Here is a 23508-nt window from a genome sequence, read left to right as displayed (position 1 = left end):
AGTCACACAGGCACCACCCGCCAGGCAAAGAGAGAGCTCGAGCGCCGCCGCGCGAGAGGCTTGACCTGGAGGGTGGAGGACATGAACCTCCACCCGGTTTCTTTGCAGAGAGATGGAGACCGGGGGGCAGCCGACGTCGAAGACTCTGAGTCGGTTTTCAGTCTGTTCTCAGAAGCACTGCTTTCAAGACGTTCTTCCAGCTTGTCTGACGCACACCCTGTAGCCGACGCGACACAGCCGACCCAGGCTGAAGAGCTTGGATCAAAATCCACTGCGCCTGGATTTCGTCGAGAACGTCACATCGCCAGCATCTTGGCTTGCTGTGGCGCCTTCCCGCCGCCTTGTCGATCCGCGGTCGTCCCCGAGTCCGCCGGTTTCATGCCGGGGAACCTGACAAACGGCGAAGCGAAGAAACAAAGAAAACGAGGTGAAACGAAGACGAACGCGAGGCTCTTTCAGGCGCCTCCCGACCAAGCGAGACGCGTTTCCATGCGCGCTGGTCCTGGAGAGACGCGGGGGACGACACCGAGGCGCAAGCAAAGCACAGCGGCGTCTGGTGGCAGAAAAAAAGAACTTCCACTTAGCGAAAGTTCCGGATGGTCACCTTCAGTCGAGCACATCTACGCTTGTTCAACTTGTCAGGAATGGCGCCGTTCGCCTCCACACAGAATGCTTCACGCTAGAGCCGTCAAAGCGTCAAACTCCTTCGCGTTGACATTTCTCCGTTTCCTCGACTCAGCGAAGCCAACAACAGGAAACCAAGGAAAACATGTCGTTCACTTCCCCGTCTCTCTACGCCACTCCGCCACAACACATATACACCGTAACAGAAATCGACATACATTCATATATATATATATATATATATATATAGTTAGTTAATTTATATAATCCATAACATATCTCTGTCTGGCTCTCTCTCTACGCATATATCCATATAAATATATATATATATATATGTATGTATTACGTATACGCCTATACGCCAGTATGTAGCCCTTGGCGGATGTATCGTAGAAATCCGAAGAGGCCAGAGAGGCCGATCCGCAGAGAGGGACAGAAGAACAAAAGCCATCACAGAGATGCAGAGGCAGAGCGGGAGCTGTTGATACTCGAAAGCACACAAGCGGCGCGAATCGAGAAGAGTGTGAACGAACGGGGAGATGTAGAAGACAGATCTTGTAGGAAATCTTTGTGTCTCTGTGTCACGGCCATGCGTAACAGAATCGCAAAAATAACAACAGACGGGCAATGCAGGACGAGTGGAAGCAGCGCTGGTCTGCTGCGCGTCTCACTTGGCGATCGAAAGCGCTTCTTCAAGGAGGGCAGCCTGAGTTGAGAAGTCCTCCGGTAACAAGTCCTCGACTTTTCTCTTCTCCATCTCCCGGAGCATCTCCTTCAAGCCCCGCTGTCGGTCTAGCAGCGTTTGGCGAAGGCCTGCCAAGACTGGGCCTTTCGCCATAGTTGCGCTGAGAAAGAACCGCAGAAACGCAGACGGCAGGAACCGCAGACTCGCCTTCGGGTCTCGACGTTCTCCTCTGCTTCTCTCTCTTTCGCTCTGTCCCTCTTTCTCTCCCGCTCTCCTTCGTTCTTTCTCCCGTTCGCGTCTTCTCCCTCCCCTTCCCGACATCTTCCTCTGTATCTCGCCGTCTCCACCAGGTCCCTCCTCTTCTGTCTCCCTTCGTTGTCTGCTTCGTTCTGTCTGTCCTACCGATGTTGCTGAAGAAGGGCAATCGCCAGCTGAACGACGGTTTCGCCGAACTGGATATCTGCGAGAAACGCGAGCACATCCCTTCACAGTTTCATTCTTCCTTTGCGCCTCTGCGTTCTACATGTCCGGTTTCCTGTTGTCGACTTCCTGCCCCTGAGCCGCTGCTAACAGCGTGAGATACATCACGCCTCGTCCGGAAACATGCACTTCCCTCTTGAAAAAAAAAGGTGAGACGTCACAGTCGCTTGAATCCGCATCTTCTCCCTTCGTTCTCGCCATGTCTCTCCAGGCGGAATCTCCTGCAGCTGTCCACCTCTCACCGTTGCTGCTTCTCCTCACTTGGCACCTGCGATGCTCTTCCATTGAGGCGCAGAGGGCTGGCATGCAGCTCAACTGCTTTCCCTCTCAAAAACGCCCCCCAACTCGAGACACACAGCGACCACCACAACTGGTCTTGATCCCATCTCTGTTCTCTCCTTTACCTCGTTGTCTCTCTCTGCTTCTCTCTGATTCGCTCTTCTGTGCTTCCTTCTCCTTTACCTCGTTGTCTCTCTCTGCTTCTGTCTTCTGTGCTTCCTTCTTTTTTACATCGTTGTCTCTCTCAGTCGCTCTTTGCTTCTCTCTTTTTCTCTGTTCGTCTGTCGGCGTCTTTTCGTTCGTGCAAGAAGGTGACGCGCGGCTGAGCCTTACTGGTGAAGGGGGTGCGTTCGAGCAAGCCGGCGACGGCTCCAGGGAGGTCGTATTTCTCGACTTGCGAGAAGGCCAGAAGTCCTTCCTGAAGCAGATGTCGAGTGAGCGAAGCTGCTTTTTCTTGATACTGCAGGCAAACGCACAGAGGTCCTTCGCTGCGCCGCATGCAAAATCCGAACCGCTTCGCCATTTGTTCACCTTCGACGCGGAGACAACCAGGTCGTCTGGATCTCGCGTTGGGGGGGAAGCAGCCCAAGTGTGTCAGCGATTCACTTCGTTTTTCGCCGAAAGTGAGTTCGGCGAGAGTTGCCCAGCTCAGCGCTCAGTCAAGCAGACAGCGTCTGGAGGACGAGACCCTCGGAACGTCCTCTGCTCGAGACCTGCGCCTCAAGTGGACGGCTCTGGACGAGAAACGTTTACCTTCTCGTCTCGAGAAAGCATTGCATGCACGAGGAGCGCCAAGCCACCCGCAGTGACGAAGGCCAGCTCGGAGGGGCGATGGTGTCGCATCTGACATGCCAGCGCTGTGAGAGCCTTGACGCGAAGAGAAGAATTCACAGGCGCTTCCTTCAGCAAATTCATCAACAGCGCCAATCCCTGGAAAACAGGAACATGCAACGTCGACAGAAACGGCGAGCAGCAGTGGACAACGCAACGCAGCAGAACCTTTGAAACCACTTGGCCAAACGTCTTCAAACATCTGCATGCGTACTCGCAGGACACAAACACAGACGCTAAGAGACATCCGTTCATCGGTGTGTACAGATCCAGAACAACGTCTATCGAGAGACGCCTACACAAAAGCACAGACACAGATATACATATACATGTATATATATATATATATATATATGTCTACACCATTGTCCCTCTTAATTGAACCTAACAAACATGTACATACCTGTGACCGGGCACCTGTTTGATGCATGCATATATATATATATATATAAACATATGTATGTATAGACATATATATATATATATATATACATATTCTATGTAGATATGTAGATGTGCATGTCTGGTGAGGAGTGCTAACATGCTGTTTATAGACAGCCTCTTGGACGTCGGGATTGTTGGCGACGATGAGGGAGAGAATGGTGAGTGCAGTCTTGACTACTTTGACGGCGAGGGCCGCGTCGTCTTCGTCCGTCGAATGGCGGTCGCGAGACTCTTCCGGCGCATGCACGGCGGAGCAGGTGGTGAGCAGCCGCAAGCATGGCTGCAGGGCGCCTAGTCTAGAGAAGGAAGAACAAAACGAAGGAACCGAATGGAGATTCTAGAGAAGGAGCACGAGAGAGGGCCTCTCTGTCTCCCTCCCGAAACTGGCGAGAACACCTGGCGGTAGGGGAAGGACAGAATCGAGGAGAGCGAGACAAAGGAAAAGAGATCGAGGTCGCCGCTCCCCGAGGGGGCAGCGGAGCCTGGGTCGCTGGCAAAGGAAAGAGCGGCGTAGAGGCAGGGACAGCAACGAGGCAAAGGGCGTCTCAAAGAGATTCGAGAGAATGGCATATACGAAAAAACGAAGAAACAGAAACAGAAAGCTCAACAGCGGCAACCTGCCTCAAAAACGAGAGATCCAATGCAGCGATATAAACCGATACAGACAGCAAACAACGTCCTGGTTGCTGGAGAGTGAAGGAGCCACCAAACGAATGAGCCAGAAGCATATATATATATATATATATATATATGCACCCATACACACCTGCTCCATATATATATATATATATATATATATATATGAAACCATACACACCTGCTCCATATATATATATATATATATATTGTGAAGTGACACATCTCAAAAAATATATAGAGATACCTACAGGAAGATTTTTTCATTAAAGAAAAGATTCTACATTGTCGTCCAATCAAATGCAATATCTGAGAAAAAAACGTATACTCGAAGTTTTTTCGGCCAGCTCCCATTTTGTGAACAAGCATTTATACTGAGGTTCGAAACACATTTTTAATTTTAAAAATAGGTACGTTATATATATATATATATATATATATATATATATATATATATAACTATATATATATATATATATATATATCTTATGTATATATACATCCACAGATATGCATATATCATATAAATATATATATATATTATATATGGATTTGGGTAGAGCGCCATGGACAAAGATGTAGATAGATCGGCATGATCGCAAATGCAGACAAGCGATTTAAAGGTAGTCCGAAACGGGATCGAGAGCTTCGCAACGCAGGTGGAGATACAGCGCGGGCATCGGTGAATGCCGGCGTTAGATTTGCCGCGAGACTCACTTTTCAAAGTCTCGAGCGAGTTCTGAGTAGTCGTCGATGAGGCGTTCCATGACCGCGAGAGCCGCCAGGAGGTCGCGAGCTGCAGAAGGAAATCGAGGAGAGGAATCGCATGCACGTTGGAGAGAGACGCCGAAGCGTACCTCCGCGTTTCCACGCAGTGTACAGACACAAGAGACGACGGCCGCACCGAGAGACACTGATACAAATCACGGTCTCGAAGAGTCGAGATGACAAGACTCGAAATAAAGGAGAATTTTGAGGACGCGGCGAGACGAAGAAGAAGCCGCAGAAAAAGATGCGCGCACAGACCTGGCCCAAGAAGGAGCAGCACTGAGAAGAAGGAAACGAGGAAGGAAAAAATGTTGAAAAGAGCGGAGACACGACCGCAGAGTTTGGGGAGGACGCGGTAGGCTCCGCGAGCGTTTTGAGGTCTTTCAGAGAAAAGAGCGACAGGGCGAAAACGAGAAGAGCAGAGAGCGAGAGAGAGAGATCGAAAGAGAGTAGAAGAGACAGGCAGATCGTCATGAATCTTGACATGTTGAAAAACAGCAGAGCGCCTCGCACTGAAAGGGAACGTGGAAAGGAAGAGAAATGTATAGGGTGACAGAGTATGGACGCTTCACAAGGAAACGTATAGTGGAAGAAGATGCGCCTTGCAACTTCGAGCGAAGATAAAAGTGCACTGGTACGTGAGATAAAACCATTTGGACTGAGGATTAAAATACGGACAGCCTGTTTGTGGGGACCTCACGCCGAATGCTTGAATTTCCTTGGTTGAAGCCGTCGATCACGGCCAACTGCTCGGCGAGGACTTTCGCAGGATCTTCTTGGTGGCGCATCGCCTCGCGAATTGCATTCTGCAGGAAGTCCGAGTCCTCTTTGGACAGGCTGCGCGGCAGCGTTCCGTCTGCAGAAAAAAGTCCAAGACGAAACGTGCATGCAGTCGGGAGCCGCCAGGCAACCTGCGAGTGAACCAAGCGAACGATCCTCGCTCTCCGAGATGCTGTACCGCGCAAGTCGAGAGGCGCCTGTGGGGGAGAAAGGGGATATGGGGGGAGAAGCAGAAGACAGCAGCAAGAAAGAAACAGCGAACGAAGACGAAACCGAGACAGCCAGGTGAAGGTGAGGACGAGACGGAGGCAACGAGAAGGAGAAGTTGAGACATTGAAACGCAACCTTCTTGGTGTGTCTGGAGTTCTTTCGCGGTCCTCACCGTGGTACTCCATGGACCATCGATAGAGGCCGGGCCAGTTGATGCCGCTGTTCGCCATAGTGGAGAAGGAATTTGGACAGACGGCGTCTCCGCAGACGAAAAGAAGAAAGAAGAGGAAGCCGCAGAGGTGGAGCCAGAGAAAGAGAGAGAGAGAGCTACGAGCGAATCGAGGAGAGACGATGGAAGAAGAAAACCGAAAAAAACGGCAGGCGAACGCGGAGAGAAGCGAAGCTGAGGACGAGGCGCAGAGGGGGAGGATCGAGAAACTGGCGAGAGAGAGGATTCTGCGAAAAAGTCGGAAAGGTTTTTCCAACACTTCGAACTCACACAATTCACGAGTCACGGCCGCAGGAACAGCGGAGAGAAGCAAGAGATATACAAGGAAGAGCGGAGAGTGCACGCGTTTCGCGGTCTTGAGAAGAAGAGACTGAGAGGGCAGGACCGAGGAGCGCGGAATCGCGCGGAATCGCAAAAAGAAAAGGAAAAGGTTCATGCGTCTGGGGCATCTCCGCGCGCAGCCCACGGGCGCCTGCTTCTCCCCTCGGTCTTCTGGGAGCCAAGGAAGGAAAGAAGGCAGAAGAGGAGACGAGGAGGGGTGCGGCGAGCAGGGAAAAGCGGAGAAAGTCGAATGTGAGTGCGGTCCGCAGTTCTCTAGCAGCAGCTCTCCTTCCTCGTCGCTGCTGGAGAAAAGAAGGCCGGCTCCCGAGACTCAAGAAAAACCTGGCAAGATGCTGTTCGGTGCGTTTGCAGAGAGGCGCAAGCAGAGAGAAAGCCAGAGAGCAGAGAAGGGAGAAAAGAAAAAAAGGGAGAAACGGTAAAGAGAAAAGGGAGAAAATCGCACAAGAACAGCATGTGCACGCTGTGCTCATTTGACGAGTGCAAAATGGACTCAACAGATCCAAGCGGCGCGCCCAGCTCGAGAAAAGGGGATGAAAAAAAAGGAGAAGATCTCAGGAAAACCAAGGAAAAGAATTGAAAAGAAAAGACTCAAGAGAGAAAAGAAGACTCAGGGAGCGCGAGCCACAGAAGCTTTCCAAACGGTTTCATCGCGACCGAAAAGTGACAAGGGCGGTTTTTCGAGCAGTCCTTCGCTCCGGGATGTCTCCATTTTGTCTCTTTCTTTCTCTCTCTGCTCTCGCTGGTCACCCTTCCCTTGTCTTCTTCTCTCTCTTCTTCTTTTGAGGTCTTCTTTCCGTCCCTCAGTTTTCTTTCTCTCACGTTGCTTCAGCATTTTTTCCTCCAGTCTTCCCCTCTTGCCGATCTTCACCTTCAAGGACGGAGGCAGGGGAGGCCCACGGGTGTACAGCTGTCTCTGTGCCTGGTATGAAAATTCCGAGAGAAAAGCTTTTTAATCTGAAAAAAACGTTCATTCCTAAAAGCCTTTTTATTCCAAAAAGCATCTTTTATCCTGAAAAAGTCCATTAATCCCTAAAAATTCTTTCATCACGGCAAAAACGTGTGTCTTAAACAAAAGGTTTTTTCTGAAAAAAGTCTTTGTTCCGAAAAATAGCCTTATTATGGAAAAAAATTAAACTCTAAAAAAAAGTTCGTATCCGAGGAAACACGTTTTCTCCGAAAAAACTTTTATTCCGACAAAATTCCTTTTCTTATTCAGAAAAAAGGCGTACTTACAAAAAAACATGTGTACTCGCCTTGCGCCATCTCGCAGGCGTTTTTCTTCCCAGTCGTCCGTGACTCTCCATTTGACAATCGTGTATCGTGAAGTCTCTGTTTTAAATAGGTAGTCACAGCTTGCGCCGGCGTAGGTCCGAATATAATCGAAGCGCAAAGCACTCGTTTCCGGTCGCCGAGTTCGGAACGAAGGGAAAAAAGCAAGAAGCTGTCTTGTCGCCGGAGATCTTTTCAAACACACAAGAGATCTCACGAAAACTCAAGAAGAAAGGAAAGAGCGTCGGTTCAGCGACCATCATTGCGAACTTGTTTATGGTTCACTCCTACAGCTTTAGTCAGGCTCCGGGGGACTGAAGATTTTTGGTGTGTGTTTGCAGGCGCTCTTTCGGATTGAAGCTCGTCTGTAAAAAGACACAAAATCTTTCGTCGTGGTGCTAGAACGGCACATGGTCCACCTTGTTTTTCTGGCTGAAAATCGGGGACAGAGACAAGTTTTCTGCTCGATGGGTGACAGAATCAGATAACTCGCAGGGGGAAGAGTGCCTCTGAACTGAAAGGTTGCTTTCGCTTGATCGTTCTCGAAGACCTCCTCCCGCGCTGCAGGAGTGCGTCGGATACGCGCGTTCTCCTGTCCGCAACGGCAGTCTGCCAGTTCTTTCCAGAAAATGGCTTCTGAAATTCCTTTCAGTCTTTTTCGTCCTTTTTACTGGAGTATCGGCCAAGCAGTGTTGTTGGAGTTCGAGGAGCTCCAGATGTGCACGCAAGTTTAAGAGTCACTTTTTCAAGACCTGCGATTTCTTTCTGGAGAAGTCCTCTGCACTCGCCGAATGCGTCTCGATACTCTTGGCGAACTTGCAAATTGCCTCTGACGGTGAATTTTTCATTTTCAAAGAATGCATCTTCTTCGGCGAGCCGAGACACTCGCATTCGAATCTGCGCGAAGAGGGTCTGGCATCACGAGACCTCTCCGACACTCCAGAAACAATGTTGGATACACCTGAATGCGTATATACATATATATATATATAGTATGTATATACATAGATACATATATGTAGGTATATATATATGTATATGAAAGAGTAAAAACAGCAGTACGAAGGACATAAAAATATATATATCTTCGCACGGCAGAACCTTCTGTCTCACATAAAGCTCCATGCTGGAACAAGTGTGCTGCCAAGAGACAGGCTCAAGAATCTCACTCTGAAATGAAACAACTCCTTGGGGAAGAGCTCGTATACACACAGCGCATTGTTGGTATCTTGAACATACGGAAAAAAGCGTTCGCTCCTCGAGCTGATGTACGAATGTTTTCAGCTGTGAATGTTCGTTTGCATCTCCTCAAGGGTACTGATATCCGTCCATGCAGGTCTCTGTTTGCGTAGGCCTGTTACACCTATGTATGGGTGTGTGTGTGTTGAAATCTTTTTCTGCATGCATGTATGTGCGTAGCTGTGTTGGCACCCATGCATTTAAGGATATAAACGTATGTGGATGCCCGTGCACACCTAGATTTCTTTGTATCTGTGCATGCACGGGTGAATATTCATTGATGTCTGCAAGAAGATATGCTCAGGTCCACATGTGATTCTGCCGACAGGCGTAGTTTCCGGGGACCGGGAGTCCGAAACCTCCTGTTGATGCAGCTTGTTCTGAACGAAATTGAGATACCTTATAGAGTGTGTGCTCCAGGAAACTCATGCTGCACAGCTGTCAAAAGAAATGTTTGTGTGAAATGCTTTGTGTCGAGTTTGGAGCTCAGTTCGGAGCTCAGTGGTTCTCCATGAAATGCACTGGTGCGCAGCGGAGCTCGCCTTTTTTCCCTGGGTCCGCAGCAATGGTTCTTTTCAAGAAAGTCTCCGAGGCAAGTTCTGCGTCTTCAGAGCTCAAGAAAGAGCCCCCTCGCAGGTGATGCGAAGCCGCAGCCACACAGTCGGACGGAGAGCGTGGAGGGTGTATGCACACCAAAAAAGCTCGGTGTCTCCCGACTTCTTGACACGCGGAAGTGAGGAAAAAGCACAGTATCTTGCTCCCGGCGAGGAGACAGGAGAGACAGGAGAGCCGAGCGACTCGCAAGGTAGAAGACGCAGTCCATACAGCTCAAAAAAATAAACTGCAGCCGCGCACAGCCTGGGATAGCCGCGGGAGAAACGAAACAGACTGAAAAACCGATCACTTCTGACTCCTTGTGTACCACTCCGGAAGCGGTAATTCGGAGATCACGAGCTACGCGCCAGACAAAGGACATGCGCCGCAGGAAAGGGGAGATCAACCACAGCTCGCGGGAGATGTGGAAACCGGAGGAAAGAACGCTTTGGCGGCGAGAGGGAAGAAGCTTTTTCTTCGCATCGCGCGTTCGATGTTAAAGGCCAACGCACACAGATAGTTGGGCTTCCCGTCCACATCGAGAAACGCAGCGATGCGCCAGCAGTTGCCTGAAATCTGTCTCCAGATTTCGTCTTCCCCCGTCGTGTTTTGCTGCCTGTCTCCCCTCGCTGGTTTCTCGCTCTCACAGCGGCGCCACAAAGATCCCGCGACTGTTTCAGCCTCGTTGTTGACTGACGAGGGACATTTAGGAGACGCCTTGGAGTTGCGCCAGCCAGTGTCTCTCCCTTCTACCGCAGTCTCGTCTCCCTCGGCGTTCTTTTCCGCGAGTCTTTCGCGCAATTCCGGAACGCTGTGACTCTCATCTCGAAACTTCCCGCGCCTTTCCGAAAAACCTTAACGCGCTCATCATGGTAGTCACGAAAAGCGTCGTCGAACTTGGAACTCCAGTAAACCAAGACATTCAAGAAAGAAACCTGCAGTCGACCCCGTAGTGCAAATACTCCCTCCGACATGCTCCATCCTCTCTTCACTCTCCCGGCTCTCCCTCCTCTTCTTTCTCTCCATGGCTCTCTTCTCCCTCCATTTCCATCCTGGTCGTTCTCTCTCCTTCCACTCCTCTCCTCTCGTATTTCCCCCACTCTATCTCCGTTTATCTCTGTCTATCTCTGTCTATTATCTCTGTCTACTCCTCCCTCTACCTCTCTATCGATATGTGGCGTTCCTCTTCTCTCGCTTCTCTCGCTCTGTTCAGTCCTCTCTCCGCTCTTCCTTCTCTCCCCTCCACCTCTCGTCCCTTCCGCCTCCACCGCCTCCACCGTCTCTGCGGCCTCTGCGGTCGCGCGGAGCCGCCGCGCCGGCTTCGCGTCTGCTCCGCTTCTCCCCACCAGTTCAGGCGATGATGTTTGGATCCCAGCAGAAATGTGTGTTGTCGCAGAGGCGGTCCAGGAGCGTCATCTGTTCGTCGTTGAGGCAAAAGTCAAATACATGGCTGTCTTCAATCAAGTGCGTCTCCCTCCGACTGCAAGGAATGACATGACATCCATGCTGCAGCGCCCAACGCAGCAAAACCAGCGCCGGAGTCACGCCGCACTCCACCGCAATCTGCGAAAACAACGCCGCAGCTTCGCACAGAGTCCGGTGCAAGCCTGAAGCGCGAAGCCGAGAACGACGCCCCGGCGGGGAGACGCGAAACGAAACGAAAGAGACGATTCAGAAGAAAAAAGAAGAGGGAAACAAAACCGAGAAGAGAAAGAGGGAGCGACCGACAGAGAGGGAGCGACAGACAGAGAGAAAGAGAGAGAGAGAGAGCAAGGAGGGACAGAGAGAGAAGGAACGACACTCGAGGAGCAGGAGAGAAGAAACAAGAACAGAGAGAGACAGAAGAGAACATGTTCGTCGTGAAACGGAGAGGAACGAGGATCCGAATGAAGCGCTGCGGGAGGCAGCACCTGGGAGAGCACAGCGAGAACCACGCAGAGAGCAGAAAGAAGGACTGCAGCACCCCAACCGGAAAGGTGAAAGGCGTCAAAAATAGGTCTCACCGCCAACACTGTTGGGTTGCGCAGAAGCCGAGGATCCCCAGAGCCGAGCGATGCGTAGGCCTGAATCCTCATGCCATGCTTCTCACCCCACTTGAGCAAGTCTCTGTCGAAACAGAGTGGCTGGAATTCAATCTGGAGACGCACGCAGACTCCACAGACGATTCCAGCTTTTCCCTCGCTTCGCTGTCTCACAGCCTTGACACACACATGCGCCTCCTCCTGCGCAGGTCCCAACAGCGGATAGGAAAAGGACAGTGAACGTTTGCAGATCCGCTTTCTCTGGACTCTCTCTCCTCTGAACGTAACTCTACTGGAGCGACGATCTTTGTCACCACGAGGCTCCCGATCACACAGCAGTCAGAGCAAGAAGAAACCTGGGAGCTTCTCTGAACAGCGGCGGGCCGCTGCGCTGTGCCGGCAGGTCCAAGGCATGCGACAAAGAAAGCTTCGGAACCTTGAGAGTCAAAGCGTCTCCTGTGGAGAGAATCCCCCGCACCTGCACGTCTGGGCTGCAAATCAACGCTTGGACTTGACTACCTCGAGAGGAAGGGAGAAAACTGAAGGACTCTCTGTGACATCGAACGCGTTGCTCGAGGCTCGGAAACTCTTTCTGCCGTAGGATACACTTTCTCTGACCTGAAGCGTATATTCCTTCGCGTGATGAGCTGTGTCCTCGCGAACATCTCTCTCAGTGGCCGCAAGAAGAACTGAGAGAAGTCTCACTCAGAAATGCTGCTTTCTCGAAAAGGCTGCGACTCACTTGATTCACCATGGGAACGACCTCGACGCCGTCTTCCAGCAGATCTTCCAAATGCCGAACTAGAAAATTCGACACCCCAATGGCGCGCACCTGACGACGAGTTCGGAACGAAGAGAGAAACGAAAGAGAGGGATGACGGCTCGGAACAGCGTCTGCTGCCCCTGCTCGCAGACGCCTCTCGCGTCTTGCGCTCTGAACCTTCCTGGCGCGTATTCACCGCCCTCTCTCCCTCTCTGCTGTCTCCTCTCTCGGGTATCCTTCTCTCGAGCCACTGCCTATTGTCGTTTAGTTCCTCTGTTTTCTCTTCAGTTATTCGCTCTGCCGTTTTCTCCACTCGTGCTCCGCTCACCTTCTTCTCTTTGTACAGCTGCTCCAGCGCCTGCCAGCACTCGTGGCGAAGCCGCCTGTTTTCGCGGCTCGAGCTCTTGTGGCCTCGCACCCCTGCAGAGTTAGGCGAAAGAAACCGCAGAGTCAGACGAGAAAACAAAGCAGACGTCCACTCTTCCGCAGACCCAGACTGTCACCGAGAGCGTGCAGATACATCGAACGGCATTAGGCGACACACGGAGAAATATACCAGCATATATATATATATATACAAATATATATATATATATATATGGGTATATATACATACATATACATAGAAAGACATATATTCATAGATTTATATGTACGTATACGCGTGTATGTACTGTATTATGTATATAGGGATGTGCCTCATCAACAGTCATGTACGGATATACAAATGTGTGGATAAGCAGGTCTTCCTTGAAACAGATGCTGCGCGACAAATCGAGGAGGCGACTTGACGGGGCCAATGGAAAGTATTGAAACAGTTGCACAGACACTTCACCGGCGCGTGGAGAAAAATAAAGTGGACTGGCTCTTTTAAATGTCCGAACTCGAGACACCAAGGCAGAGGAGACGAACAAGGAAGACCGCATGCGACTGCAGACCCGTAAAAGAGCATTCGCCGCATCTATCGATTTTCCCTCCATAAGCATCACTACGCAAACGCACTATTGCTTCGATTCAGAACAACCAGCATGTATAAACATGCATATATACATATATATATATGTATATAAATATATGTATATATATATATATGTATATAAATATATGTATATATATATATATATGTATATATGTATATATGTGTGTGTATATATGACTATCCGCACAAATATGCCAATACACGACGGATAAAGAGAGGCTGTTCAAGCGCGTGGAGTGCATGCACGAGCACCGCGTTCGAATGTATGGACACTGCACTGGCAGTCGACGCCATCACTACTAACGCGGGAGTCGGCTTGAATGGAAGGCCCCTGCTGTTCAGCAAGAAACCGTGCGGTTCACTTGTCCCCAGCCCTCAGGCAAGAGGTGAATGAACGTTGGAGAGCACAGTGGCGAACGCGTGGAGTTCTCGACAGATTGCCCTGCCTTCTTACCAGGCCAGTGAATGAGGTAGAGGTCGAGTTGTTCGACGCCGAGCCGCTTCATGGACATGAGGGCCGCCTCGTAGGCTCGCTCTCTGCCGCCCGCGACGTCTTTCGGACTGATTTTCGAAGTCAAAAAAACGCCTAAATTGCTCGCTTCTCTGCGGCACCGAATGTTCATCTCGCAGTCGTCTCGCAAGTACAGCTGCCACGGAAAGCCGCGAGCGCCTGCAGAGACAGCGAGGAAAAAAAGAAGCAGCCCCGAGAAGCAGAGCTGAGAGAAGGAGCAGGGACGACTCGAACCCCAGGCGTCAGGTGCGAAGAGAAAAACACACAGCGGAGAAAAAACAACGCGACACAGCTGCTTCACCCGTTTCCCTTTGCTGCTCTGTTTCGCTTCTGTCTCTCGCGTTTCGACCTCATTCCGCTCCTGCTTTTCTCTATCTTCTTCGCTGATCTCTGCGGCTCTCTGCCCTTCCGCTCCCTTGCGTCGTTTCCTAAACACACATCCCCCTCTTCGCCTCCGGTCTGCGTACCGGCGTCTCGGAGAGCTTTTCCGACTTCTTCTTCGTTCCGGTAGACGCTGGCGGTGTCGATGAGCATGAACTGTCGAAGCGAGACGGCGCGCTCGACGACGGCCATGCACTCTTCGCCGTGGAGGCGGTAAGTCCCCAGACCGAGAATCGGGAAGAGGACTCCGTTCCTCAGGCTCGCGCACAGAGGCGCAGGGTGCGCAGGCGGTCGGGGAGAAGACTCGCGTATCCACGCCTGCAACTGCTGGCTGTGGGCGCGAGTCCGCGAAGCGCTCGAAGAAGTCGAGGAAAGATGCTTCACATGCATCTCCTTGTCTGCACACTGCATCGCGCTGAGCGCAGGACGGCTGTGAGAAGCGACTGAGGCGGCCGCCATCTTGCTGCCCCGCAGCAGCGAGAAGAAGGAGGCGGCCGAGCGCGAGGCGCGCATCCCAGGTGGATGGGCGCGAAGCGAGGACTCATCTGGCTGCGGCCCGCGGCCTGCGCGCCGGCTATCCTCCCCCAGAGTCGCAGCGGGTGAGGCGCCGGAGGGCAACGAAGAACAGAGACTTTCGTTCGCAGGCTGCGCCGGCGCGTGAGGCGAGGCAACACACGGAGACTGCGCCGCGGAGACGCGTTCGGCCTCCGCGCCGTCGAGCTCCTTCGGCGAAGGCGAGGCGGAGGCTGCAGTCTGCGGCGTCGAGGCGCGCGCTCCGTCAGCCGCGGGGGCGGCCGGCGGCTGCGTGACGGCATGGAACGCGTACCCTGAAGCTGAAGGCGAACAACCGCCCACTTTCACCGAAGAAGAGAGAGAAGATCGCTGGCTGCTCGGCGGGTGCGACAGCGGGTTTTTTTGCCGCTTCCGCGAAGAAAAGAAACTCAGAAACGACGGCATCTTCAAAGCAGGGGGGCAGGCGGCGCAGGCGGTGTGTGGGGGCGAGAAGACGCGGAAGGCTCAGGAGAAGGCCGCAAGCGGCGAGACGACAAGAGACGGGGAAGACGAAAAGAGGGGATCTCCAGGAGACGGATCGGAAAGACAAGACACCTGTGAAGAAGGCGTAGACGGAGCGAGAAAAAGCAAAGAAACGGAACAGAAGCAGAAGCACACGAATCGAAAAGAACAACCTCGCGCAGTCAAGAAATCTTCCCGAACTTTGCCGAGACACCGAGAACCTGAGAAGTCGACCGTCAGTTCTCGCATCCAGAGACAGTCTGCGGAAATGCTCCCTCGCACTGCGAGCGTCTGCAGTCGCGCAGAGAAGCTCGAAGCAGAAGTGACAAAGATTTCCTGAATATGTCAGTCGCGTCACACCTGCACGACAGGCAGTCCTACGTTCTGCGCCGCCAATGAAAAGCCGCGTGAACGAGTGAAAAAAGCGCCTCTTTTCTTCCAGGCTGGAGACGAAGACACGTTGAAATGAAAAAATCCGACCCAAGAGGCGCGGTTTAATGTGGTGGCCAGGCAAGCCGAAAGTCCGCGGAAAATTCCGGAAAAGAAAGTCCGAGACGAAGACGGGGAAGAGGTCGCGGGGAAAAACTCCCAGTCTTGCGACAACTTTCGAGGCAGTGTACGTGAGTGCACAGAAGTCACCTTTCCTTCGTACAAAGTCGGCATTACGAACGCAAAGACCGTACAGCTCTCGGCCATGGATTCCACTTCACACATTGAAAAGACACATTGTCAACGTTTTTCCGGCAAAACAAACTCACATATCGTATAGCTCGACCATGGAATGTAGCTGTGACACTGCACGAAGACTTTTTCTTGTCCAGAGTCTGTCAGCTAGGCTCTGTGAGATACCTTGCGATGAGGCGAGGAAAATGCGGCAGCGAGAGTCCCGCGAGGGGAACGGCCGCAGACGGGGGTCGACAGGAAATGACAGAGAAATGCATTTAGTGGAGAAACTCGAAACGTGGAGGACGAATGGTGGCCTGCGATGTTGATGTTCTTTTCGCGAGCAACACTTCGACGAAGAAATAGGACGAGCGCCACACCGAGGGGAAAAAGTGACGCCGACGATAGAGAGACATTGTGTCTCCGTTTGAGCCGGCTTGTTAACAAACGAGAATCCAGCCGGAGACTGCGGGTGCGGCCTTCTCGCTGCAACAGAGGGGAGGAAACGCGGGAAAAACCTGAATCACGCAGAGATTGTCACAGCCGACAGAGCAGCCCGCCAGAGGCGTCGCCGAGGGACCCTTCTGTGCACTTGCATGCTCCACACAAGAAAGGGGAGTTTTCTGGTTGGTGTGTGCCTGTCGCAGACACACGGGAATTTTACGAAGAAGCGCAAATTCACGCTGACAGCTACTCTGTCGCCGACGACTTGACAAACGCGGGTGCAAAGTGACGACAATTAGCACGCGTGACCCGCTGCGCTGTTCTTCCGTGAGAGGGCGGAGAAAAGGCGCCCCGAAACTAGAGTGAGCGAACGGCTGGCTTTCTCGTCGTTTCGCGACATCGCCAAGTCCTTCAGAAGCAAGAGCCCCTGCAAGCGTGCGTCATAATGAGAGGACGGACTGTGGTTTCGCACGACGCAGGAGAAAAACAATTAAAGTCGCTTGTCCCTTCCCGCACCGGTCGATCCGAGACACGACTCAAAGCTCTGAATCTCGTGGTTTCTTGTTGCGTCGTTTTGCGCAAGTTCAGCGAAGACCGACTGGAAAGCACGGTTCGAGCTCTGGCGGCTTTCCGCGAAAACGATGTCAACTTCTACACAAGGTCGCGGTCCTGCGTGACAGAACGCAGTTCATAGTCAATGGAAAAGACGGTTTTCCTGAGAGTTTTTCACACCCTTTCTTGGCAACCACGCATGCACTGCCCTGAGGCCGCTCGAGACGAGTTTTGCGAATCAGAGGAAAGCGAAGGCGGACGGGGATGCCAAAGAGCAGCAGTTTTTCGCTTAAAATTCTGCTGTGTTTGCGTAGCGTCCCCTCCGTGCCACCGAGTACGCGTCTCGTCAAAATTAGAAGTGTCGGGAATCAGAAAGATCACTTGTGCTTCGGGGACCTTTGAGCGCAAGGACAGAGAGCACAGCCAGCCCCCGCATTTGAATGCTGTGAAACACAAAAGGACACCGCATCATTGAGGCCATCCAGAGGAACTATTAGACTATTAGAGTTCTTCTATGAGACATCGAGAAGTCCTTCTGCCTCACGCTGACGCGGGTGGAGAGTTTGTCGAAGAACGTGCTTCGCTCGTTTCGATGCAACCACGCACTTCGAGCTCATCAAGATCAGTCCATCTCTCTCACTTCCATGAGAGTGGACAGCATGAATGCAGAGACTGCGGTCGTGCCCACCCGTTTCGTTCGCTTCTTGGAATGTTGCATTCAGTGTTCCCGTAGTGGTGCGATTTTTCGAGTGGAAAGAGGCAACGAGTCGAGTGGGATAATCCCGCTGGAGCTCGAAAGTTGCGGAAGCAGGCCGCCGAGCGACGCCAGTGTCAAGTGAACCTAGCTCGAGTCACGAAGCACCGTAGGTTTCGTGTCACGACGGTTTATTACGGACCTACCACTGTACGGTCCATGCAGAGAGCACAGTGGAACCTTTGTGAAGGATCGTGGAAAGTAGCGACTTCGAGTGATCTGACGGATACACTGGAATTTGAGATGTTTGTTCACCGTGAACGGTAAGTGCAACGAATGTTTCGCGAGTTTGGTTCAAATATATGCCACGACGCTGCACACAGCGAGTGCCTCGGTGCGTGAGCGTCGACTTTTCGATTTCGGCTGAAAATGCAAAAAAAGTGGTGGTTTTTAACCTGTGTCAGTAGGGCTCGACGTCCAGGAAATCCCCTTCTCGGTTGCTTGCGAGGGAGACACAAGACCGCCTGCCCTTACCCCATGGCGGAAGTCCCTCCGTTTTTTAATCGACACACAAAATTGTCGTTTTTTCCACGGAGGGCAACCTTCCGCATATCGAGTTGTTCGCGGTGAAACGGATGGAAGGATATTCGCACGCGTGGTTGCGGTTCTGCGAAAGTGCGACAATGCGGCAGTCTCGCCCTCCACACTGCGGTGATTTTCCGTTCCGTACCGTTCCTCGAGTTTTAAAGCGAACTAAGGAAGCGGAAGTAAGTCTCACTGGAAGCCGCACGGCGTATCCCTAAACGCCTGTTCTCAGCCTCACTTGAAAACCGCCTGGACCAAAACCTGAGGTGCAGGTACGGTATTCCCGCAAGGAAGTCGAGCCGTACACAGCGCCTTTGCAACTCGCCGCTGGGCCTCTCCGCAAAAGGACAGGCTTGAAAGTAGAACCCCCTCGACTCAGCGTCTCCCTCTTACGGCTTGGGCGGCGACGGCCGGCTCTGAACAAACTTGGAGAGCAATTTGTTGAGTTCGAACATTGAAACCTGCGACAGGAGACACGAACACCCGCGTAGCTTTTGTCCAGCGAACTCGGCAACTTGTCGAGAGACACTGACAAGCCGAAAACGCGCCTTCGTAGAATCTCGCGGGCTTGCCAAGGACCGAAAAAACACCCATCGTGGCAAGGTGATGCAGTGAGCTTCAGTCCAGCAGCTCTCTTGAGACGCAAAAAATGCTGTCACAGTCACGGACGAGTGACGGCAAAAACTGTGAGAAAAGCTAAGACCGTCTTAGATCGACGAACGCGTTCTTTCCGGAAAAGAGGATACGGCATTCGTGCAGGAGTCGATGCGGACTTGACGCACGAAATGCAAACAAGGAACACTTAGAGAAGGCGCTCTTTGGAAATGCACTTACTTGGTCTTTCTGAAACAGCGGCCGGAGGGTGCTGTCAGCGTTGATCATCCTCTGAGACCAAGGCAGAACAACAATAATGAAGCGTCGCTTTCTTTCTCTGGCGGCTCCGACACACAGAAAATGCTAATGCAGTTAAAACAACGGCAGGAAATCGAACATTTCGGCTGTACAGCCGGGAGGCAACATCTGGTTCGGAAAGGAGACATGAAACCTTGATAAACGTAACCGCGCAAAAACACGAGTGTTTCTGGATTCTCGAAAAGACGAGAGCACTTCCACAACTGACATGCGTGTGAAGCTTCTTCTTCGAAAACGTCCCTGAGAACCTCCCGCGCTATTCACCGGCTGCATGACCCTTGGTCCCTTTCAACGGTCCCCGTGACGAGCTCCATTGGTACGCAATGCAATGCAGAGGCGTACGCACACTCCGGAAGTTTCCTCGACGCCGTTTTTTTTTCGGCGATGCATGCACCTCAGACTTCCCGAGCTTCCCGGTGTTCATTCCGTTGATTCACAGTTCATGAAAACGGCCTCACTCCCGTGGCAACCGAAGAAGTTGTGCACCGTCTGACGGCGCCATGTTTGGCAGGAGGTGCGACGGTAAACGACTGCCAAACCAGTGTAACGCATTCTATAGATGACAAGATGGAATGCATGCCAAAGCAGGTCCTTCACTGGCAACTTTAGTAAGAAAAGCGTTTTGAGGTTGCATACCTTGTTTTCGGGACTCTGGAGATTATGTCGCTTGATGTAGTCCCAGCTAAAAAGAAAATAACAGACAAGAACAAACGACTGACCGCGTGTCAATTCTACGGTCGTTGAACGACTTGCCGAGTCTCTGGCTCCTTTGGCAAGCAAAGACCCAACGTGATAAGGAAGGCTGCTTTCACAAAGAGAAGCCAGCGACACACAGCGGCAGCACCTCCTGCGTATGTGTGTGAATGTCCACTGGAAACGCGCGTACCAACGCATGCATCAGCAACAGCCATTTCGACTCGCGTACGAGTAAGATTGTGGCATGCGTGTGTATGTGTGAAGAAAGACGTCGCTCCAAAAAAACAACACGGAAAGTGAAAACAGCCATTGTAAGAGGAGGCCCTGCAGGCCGTATGCGCCCGCGTGAAGAAAACAAGGAGCTTCTATGTCCCGGAGTAGCGTGGCATTCCCTCGGCTCTTTGAATTTCTAACTCGTCTTCAGTCGCCTGACTGAACTCGAGACCACCGTCCTGTCTAGAGTCACCGGGACCAGAGTTGTTGGCTGGTGCGCCACAGATGGAGGTGTGCGGCAACGCGTTTCTGAGTGGTTTTGCGAAACATTTCCTCCAACCATTGCTGTTTTCCCTCCACCTACATGTGCTTGACGACCTCGACTCTGGAGGCTTCTGTCTTGCCCATGAAAGTGGCGAGTGGGCCCTTCAAGTCGCAAGGACGCTGCAGGCCTGTCGGTCCACGTTTCGGCTTCGCTGTCTCGTTGGTTTTTTCACTAGCAGAGGATCCAGAAGATTCGCTGGGACTCGTAAAGTGCCGAGGCTGCTGGCGCATGCAGGAAAGTGCGGAGGCTCCACCTCCAGTCGGCGGGCAGGACACAAGGGAAGGGAAGTACCTTCGTGTTCCGGAACACAGGAACTCCCGGTTTTTCGCGAAGCTCCCCGGCGCGGGTTCGCGGCAGAAAGTCAGGACGTTCGTGGCGCCCGTGCGCGCCAAAACGGTGGGATTTCCCTCTCTACCGGAGAAACGAGCTCCGAACGGCCCTGCCGGGGTGGCTTGGCAAAAAGCTGCGCTTCGAGCTGGAACTTGCTGAGCCTGCGACAGAACGGGCGACCCCCTGCTCCGGAGGGAGTTGGAAAAGTCTGCGAAGAGCCGCGGAAAAAACGCCATTTTGAAGAAAACAAACGGACAAAAGCAACGCTGTAAAAAGAAAAGATGTGCAGCGACGTCGCCGTGCATCCCCCGTCTTGTTCCTCAGGGGAAGGACCAGAGGCACTGGCTACCAACGCTGGAAAGTCTCGCGGAGTAGACCGGAAGTGCTGCGGCTTTAAAAGTTCGTCTTGTTCTAGTTTCGGAAAGTCTTCCCTTGTTCGGCAATCAAGCAGAAAAACTGCAGGCGTAAAAAGAGAAAACTCCCGATATCGAGGAATGGCTGCCGGGGAAAAAGTCGCCCTGTGCTGCCCGGAAGGAGGGCAAAGACGCTGCTGGCAAGGTTCCTCCGCGGACCAGCGTTCTCGGCTCACCGGAGAGAGCGCATGCACGTCCAGAAGGCATTTTGCTGGAGGTTTGTGGACTTTCTCTCCCTTCTGACGGTAACCCTTCATCGAAACCGAATCCCAAAACCACCGATCTCTCTCTAGAATTGTCGACAATGCGTTTCTGCTGAGAAAAGTAGGAAGAACACGCCGACAGAACGCCCTGCAGCATGGGAACACAGCCACTTCTTCCGCTGTAGCGAACGCACAACCTTTGTTTGACAAAGTAGGGATCTCTGGCGGGAAATCATGACAGATGAAATCCGGTGGACATCATGAACTGATAGATAACAAACAAAGAACTCTCTGTGTCGTATGTCCAGTCTTCCCGGCGAAGGAACCTCAGACGGATCTCGCACACTGATCGCGGCGTTTAGCGGGCATTCACAGTTGTTTCAAGAGGGAACTAGATTGTGTATGCAGAACCTTCAGAGCAGAGGTGCCATAATATGCGTGGCTAACTCTCTCGGTTTGATGTTATGCACCGTACGCGGGCCTGCTTGTGTCTGTAATAGTGTTTTTGTGCAAGGCGTTCTGCGAGCATCGATTCCAGCACACCCTAGTGAGGTTCTGTGTACACGAGTTGTATCGAAAAGGAGATCCCCTTTTCTGCGGGCAACTACAAAACCGTTCACTTTTTTCGTTCACTTCTGGTAGATGCACTTGAATTATATATATAACGTATATATATAGTCTTTATAGTATATGTATATAATCTGCATGATACATGTATATATATATATATAAAGTGTACAATCTATATGTAAAGGGTTTTAGTCCATGGAGTTGTGGCCAGAGTGGCACTGTGGCGCAGAGTGGCAACAGCACTGGATTTCTAGTCCGTGCGCAGAATAGGCGGTTAGCTCTCGACCAGTTACTCATTGCAGATTTTCAACCGTCTCGGTCACCTCCCACAAATTTTGGAAACAGAGAAGCGTCTTTTCCGCACACACATGTTTCCTTGAGTGAAGTTTTAGAAGTTGACAAGCTCCAGCAGGTAGCAAGGGGTGCCAAAGAGACTTGGTGCTCAGTTAGTAAGAAAATGTTAACTCTTAAAAATAAAACACCTGTGAAATGGTTAGCGAAAAATATCTTCCGGTTACCCACACAAAACTGAAAAAGTTTCGATCACTGCCGCAGCAGTCTCAAGTCCCGATCGGGGCGCTGTTTCCCGCTTGGCCAACAGCAGGACTCCACGGGGGAGAGCAGCCTGGAGAAGAAAACACCATAGGCACCGCTGTAGTTGCGTCTGCATCTTCTCCCGGTGAAGAGCCGTCTCTTCTGCCAACGCCTTCATCTTCGTAGAAAAGAGAAAGGCTGTCTGCAACGCTGCTGGTTCCTGCACTTGGAGGCACCGGATTGCGCAACTCTCGCGCGGAGAGTGCCTCGGACGAAGGGAAGTCAGAAGCCAGCGATGAAACTGGGGAACAAGACGGAGACGAAAAGCCGAATGAGATATCATGCGTCCTTCCCGGAAGGGTGCCCGAGGGAAATAAGAGACATGACACACACGGAGGGGGGGGAGGGGGGGGCAACCCGTGTGCCAAGCCTTGCGCTCGATGGTAAAATTCCTCAGACGCCCTTTCGGATCCTTGTCTAACGGATGTGGCAGAGCGGACAGAAGCTCTTCGCTTCTCTGATGTCATTTCACATTTCCCTTGCTTGGCAAGAGCCGTTGCAGAACGGCATTCATCGAGAGCGCGGCAACCGACGCTGTGTGTTTCCCCGCTACAGCACCTTCCAGCGTCATTTCTACTTGTATGATCATTCCCAGAAAGAGAGTGTACAGGATAACTTGGAGAAGGTACTATCCGCCTAAAATTTCTGTGTGGTTGTTTGCTGGGCAGCGCTGCAAAACGCATGTTTCCGTGGACCCATGTCAAATCGTCGAGGTCGGAGAGCTCTTCAGACTCTGTCAACGGTGTGTCTCTGCTTGCCGCGCCTGGTGTGTCGTGTGCGGGTTCGCCTTTTTCATCCCGGTTCCGTGAATCTGCGTACGCCCCCCCGGTTCTCAGTTGCCACCGTTTGACCGAAGACCGAGGCGACTCCCAGTCCGGACAGCACGCTCTACACACGCAAGAAGGGCCAGCGTCGTGTGTTTTTGCCAGTTTGGAGTGGCTGTTTGTTCCATCCACTAAAGCGGCAGTCCGGGACTCCCGACCAGTTCTTACACAAGTCCTGCGAACACCTGCTTCTGGCGACGGATAAGGTGAAACGAAGCTGGCAGGGACTCCTCCCCTTGGGCAAGCAGAAGCCATGTGAGAGTGAGTTAAAAGTGCTGCGACGTCTTTCGGTGTACAGAGCCTGGGCTTCAGCCTCATGCTCTTCGCTCTCGGAGCGTCTGCGCCGACGAGAGCTTGAAGGCATGCCGGAAGAGTGAGCGACGCGGGACAAGAAGGAAGGACCGGATAAAG

At 52.1% G+C, this 23508-nt stretch overlaps 4 protein-coding genes across 4 annotated transcripts; 1 reads left to right on the top strand and 3 right to left on the bottom strand.

Moving 5' to 3' along the window:
* Window positions 1-296: 296 nt before the first annotated feature.
* Window positions 297-6861, bottom strand: TGME49_273905 (hypothetical protein; the record flags this gene model as incomplete). Its single annotated transcript, XM_002365950.2, has 9 exons — window positions 5910-6861; window positions 5448-5603; window positions 4697-4775; window positions 3441-3639; window positions 2822-2998; window positions 2402-2528; window positions 1712-1769; window positions 1296-1469; window positions 297-390 (listed from the first exon to the last, which is right to left on the bottom strand). The coding sequence occupies exons 1-9, from the start codon at window positions 6400-6402 to the stop codon at window positions 297-299; spliced, it is 1557 nt and encodes a 518-aa protein (XP_002365991.2). The 5' UTR covers window positions 6403-6861.
* On the top strand, window positions 6839-7979 carry TGME49_273915 (hypothetical protein; the record flags this gene model as incomplete). The annotated part of the gene is made up of 2 exons (XM_018781704.1): window positions 6839-7230; window positions 7919-7979. The coding sequence occupies 2 exons, from the start codon at window positions 6839-6841 to the stop codon at window positions 7977-7979; spliced, it is 453 nt and encodes a 150-aa protein (XP_018636741.1).
* Window positions 7980-10056: 2077 nt separating this feature from the next.
* TGME49_273920 (aldose reductase, putative) lies at window positions 10057-15022 on the bottom strand (the record flags this gene model as incomplete). The annotated part of the gene is made up of 6 exons (XM_002365952.1): window positions 10057-10973; window positions 11414-11545; window positions 12174-12263; window positions 12523-12614; window positions 13628-13843; window positions 14152-15022. 6 exons carry the CDS (start codon window positions 15020-15022, stop codon window positions 10761-10763), a joined length of 1614 nt encoding a protein of 537 aa, XP_002365993.1. The 3' UTR covers window positions 10057-10760.
* Window positions 15023-17801: 2779 nt separating this feature from the next.
* On the bottom strand, window positions 17802-21013 carry TGME49_273930 (DNA topoisomerase domain-containing protein). The gene is made up of 4 exons (XM_002365953.1): window positions 20203-21013; window positions 19566-19611; window positions 18852-18902; window positions 17802-18478 (listed from the first exon to the last, which is right to left on the bottom strand). The coding sequence occupies exons 1-4, from the start codon at window positions 20796-20798 to the stop codon at window positions 18407-18409; spliced, it is 765 nt and encodes a 254-aa protein (XP_002365994.1). The 5' UTR covers window positions 20799-21013; the 3' UTR covers window positions 17802-18406.
* Between the last annotated feature and the right edge of the window lie 2495 nt (window positions 21014-23508).

Source organism: Toxoplasma gondii, chromosome VIII (assembly GCF_000006565.2).
Source record: "Toxoplasma gondii ME49 chromosome VIII, whole genome shotgun sequence".
In the NCBI taxonomy this organism is placed as follows: Eukaryota; Apicomplexa; class Conoidasida; order Eucoccidiorida; family Sarcocystidae; genus Toxoplasma; species Toxoplasma gondii.
Note: the sequence above shows the minus strand (reverse complement) of the source record. Positions and strands in the feature narration are given on the sequence as shown.

Excerpts from the sequence above, each read along its gene's own strand:
- TGME49_273930 (XM_002365953.1), bottom strand. The coding sequence starts at position 20,798 with ATGCACGGCGACGTCGCTGCACATCTTTTCTTTTTACAGCGTTGCTTT. Across the intron at positions 18,903-19,565 it reads TCCAGAGTCCCGAAAACAAG|AGGATGATCAACGCTGACAG; the intron begins GTATGCAACCTC and ends CCTTGGTCTCAG. Across the intron at positions 18,479-18,851 it reads CGCTGTTTCAGAAAGACCAA|GTTTCAATGTTCGAACTCAA; the intron begins GTAAGTGCATTT and ends CTCCTGTCGCAG.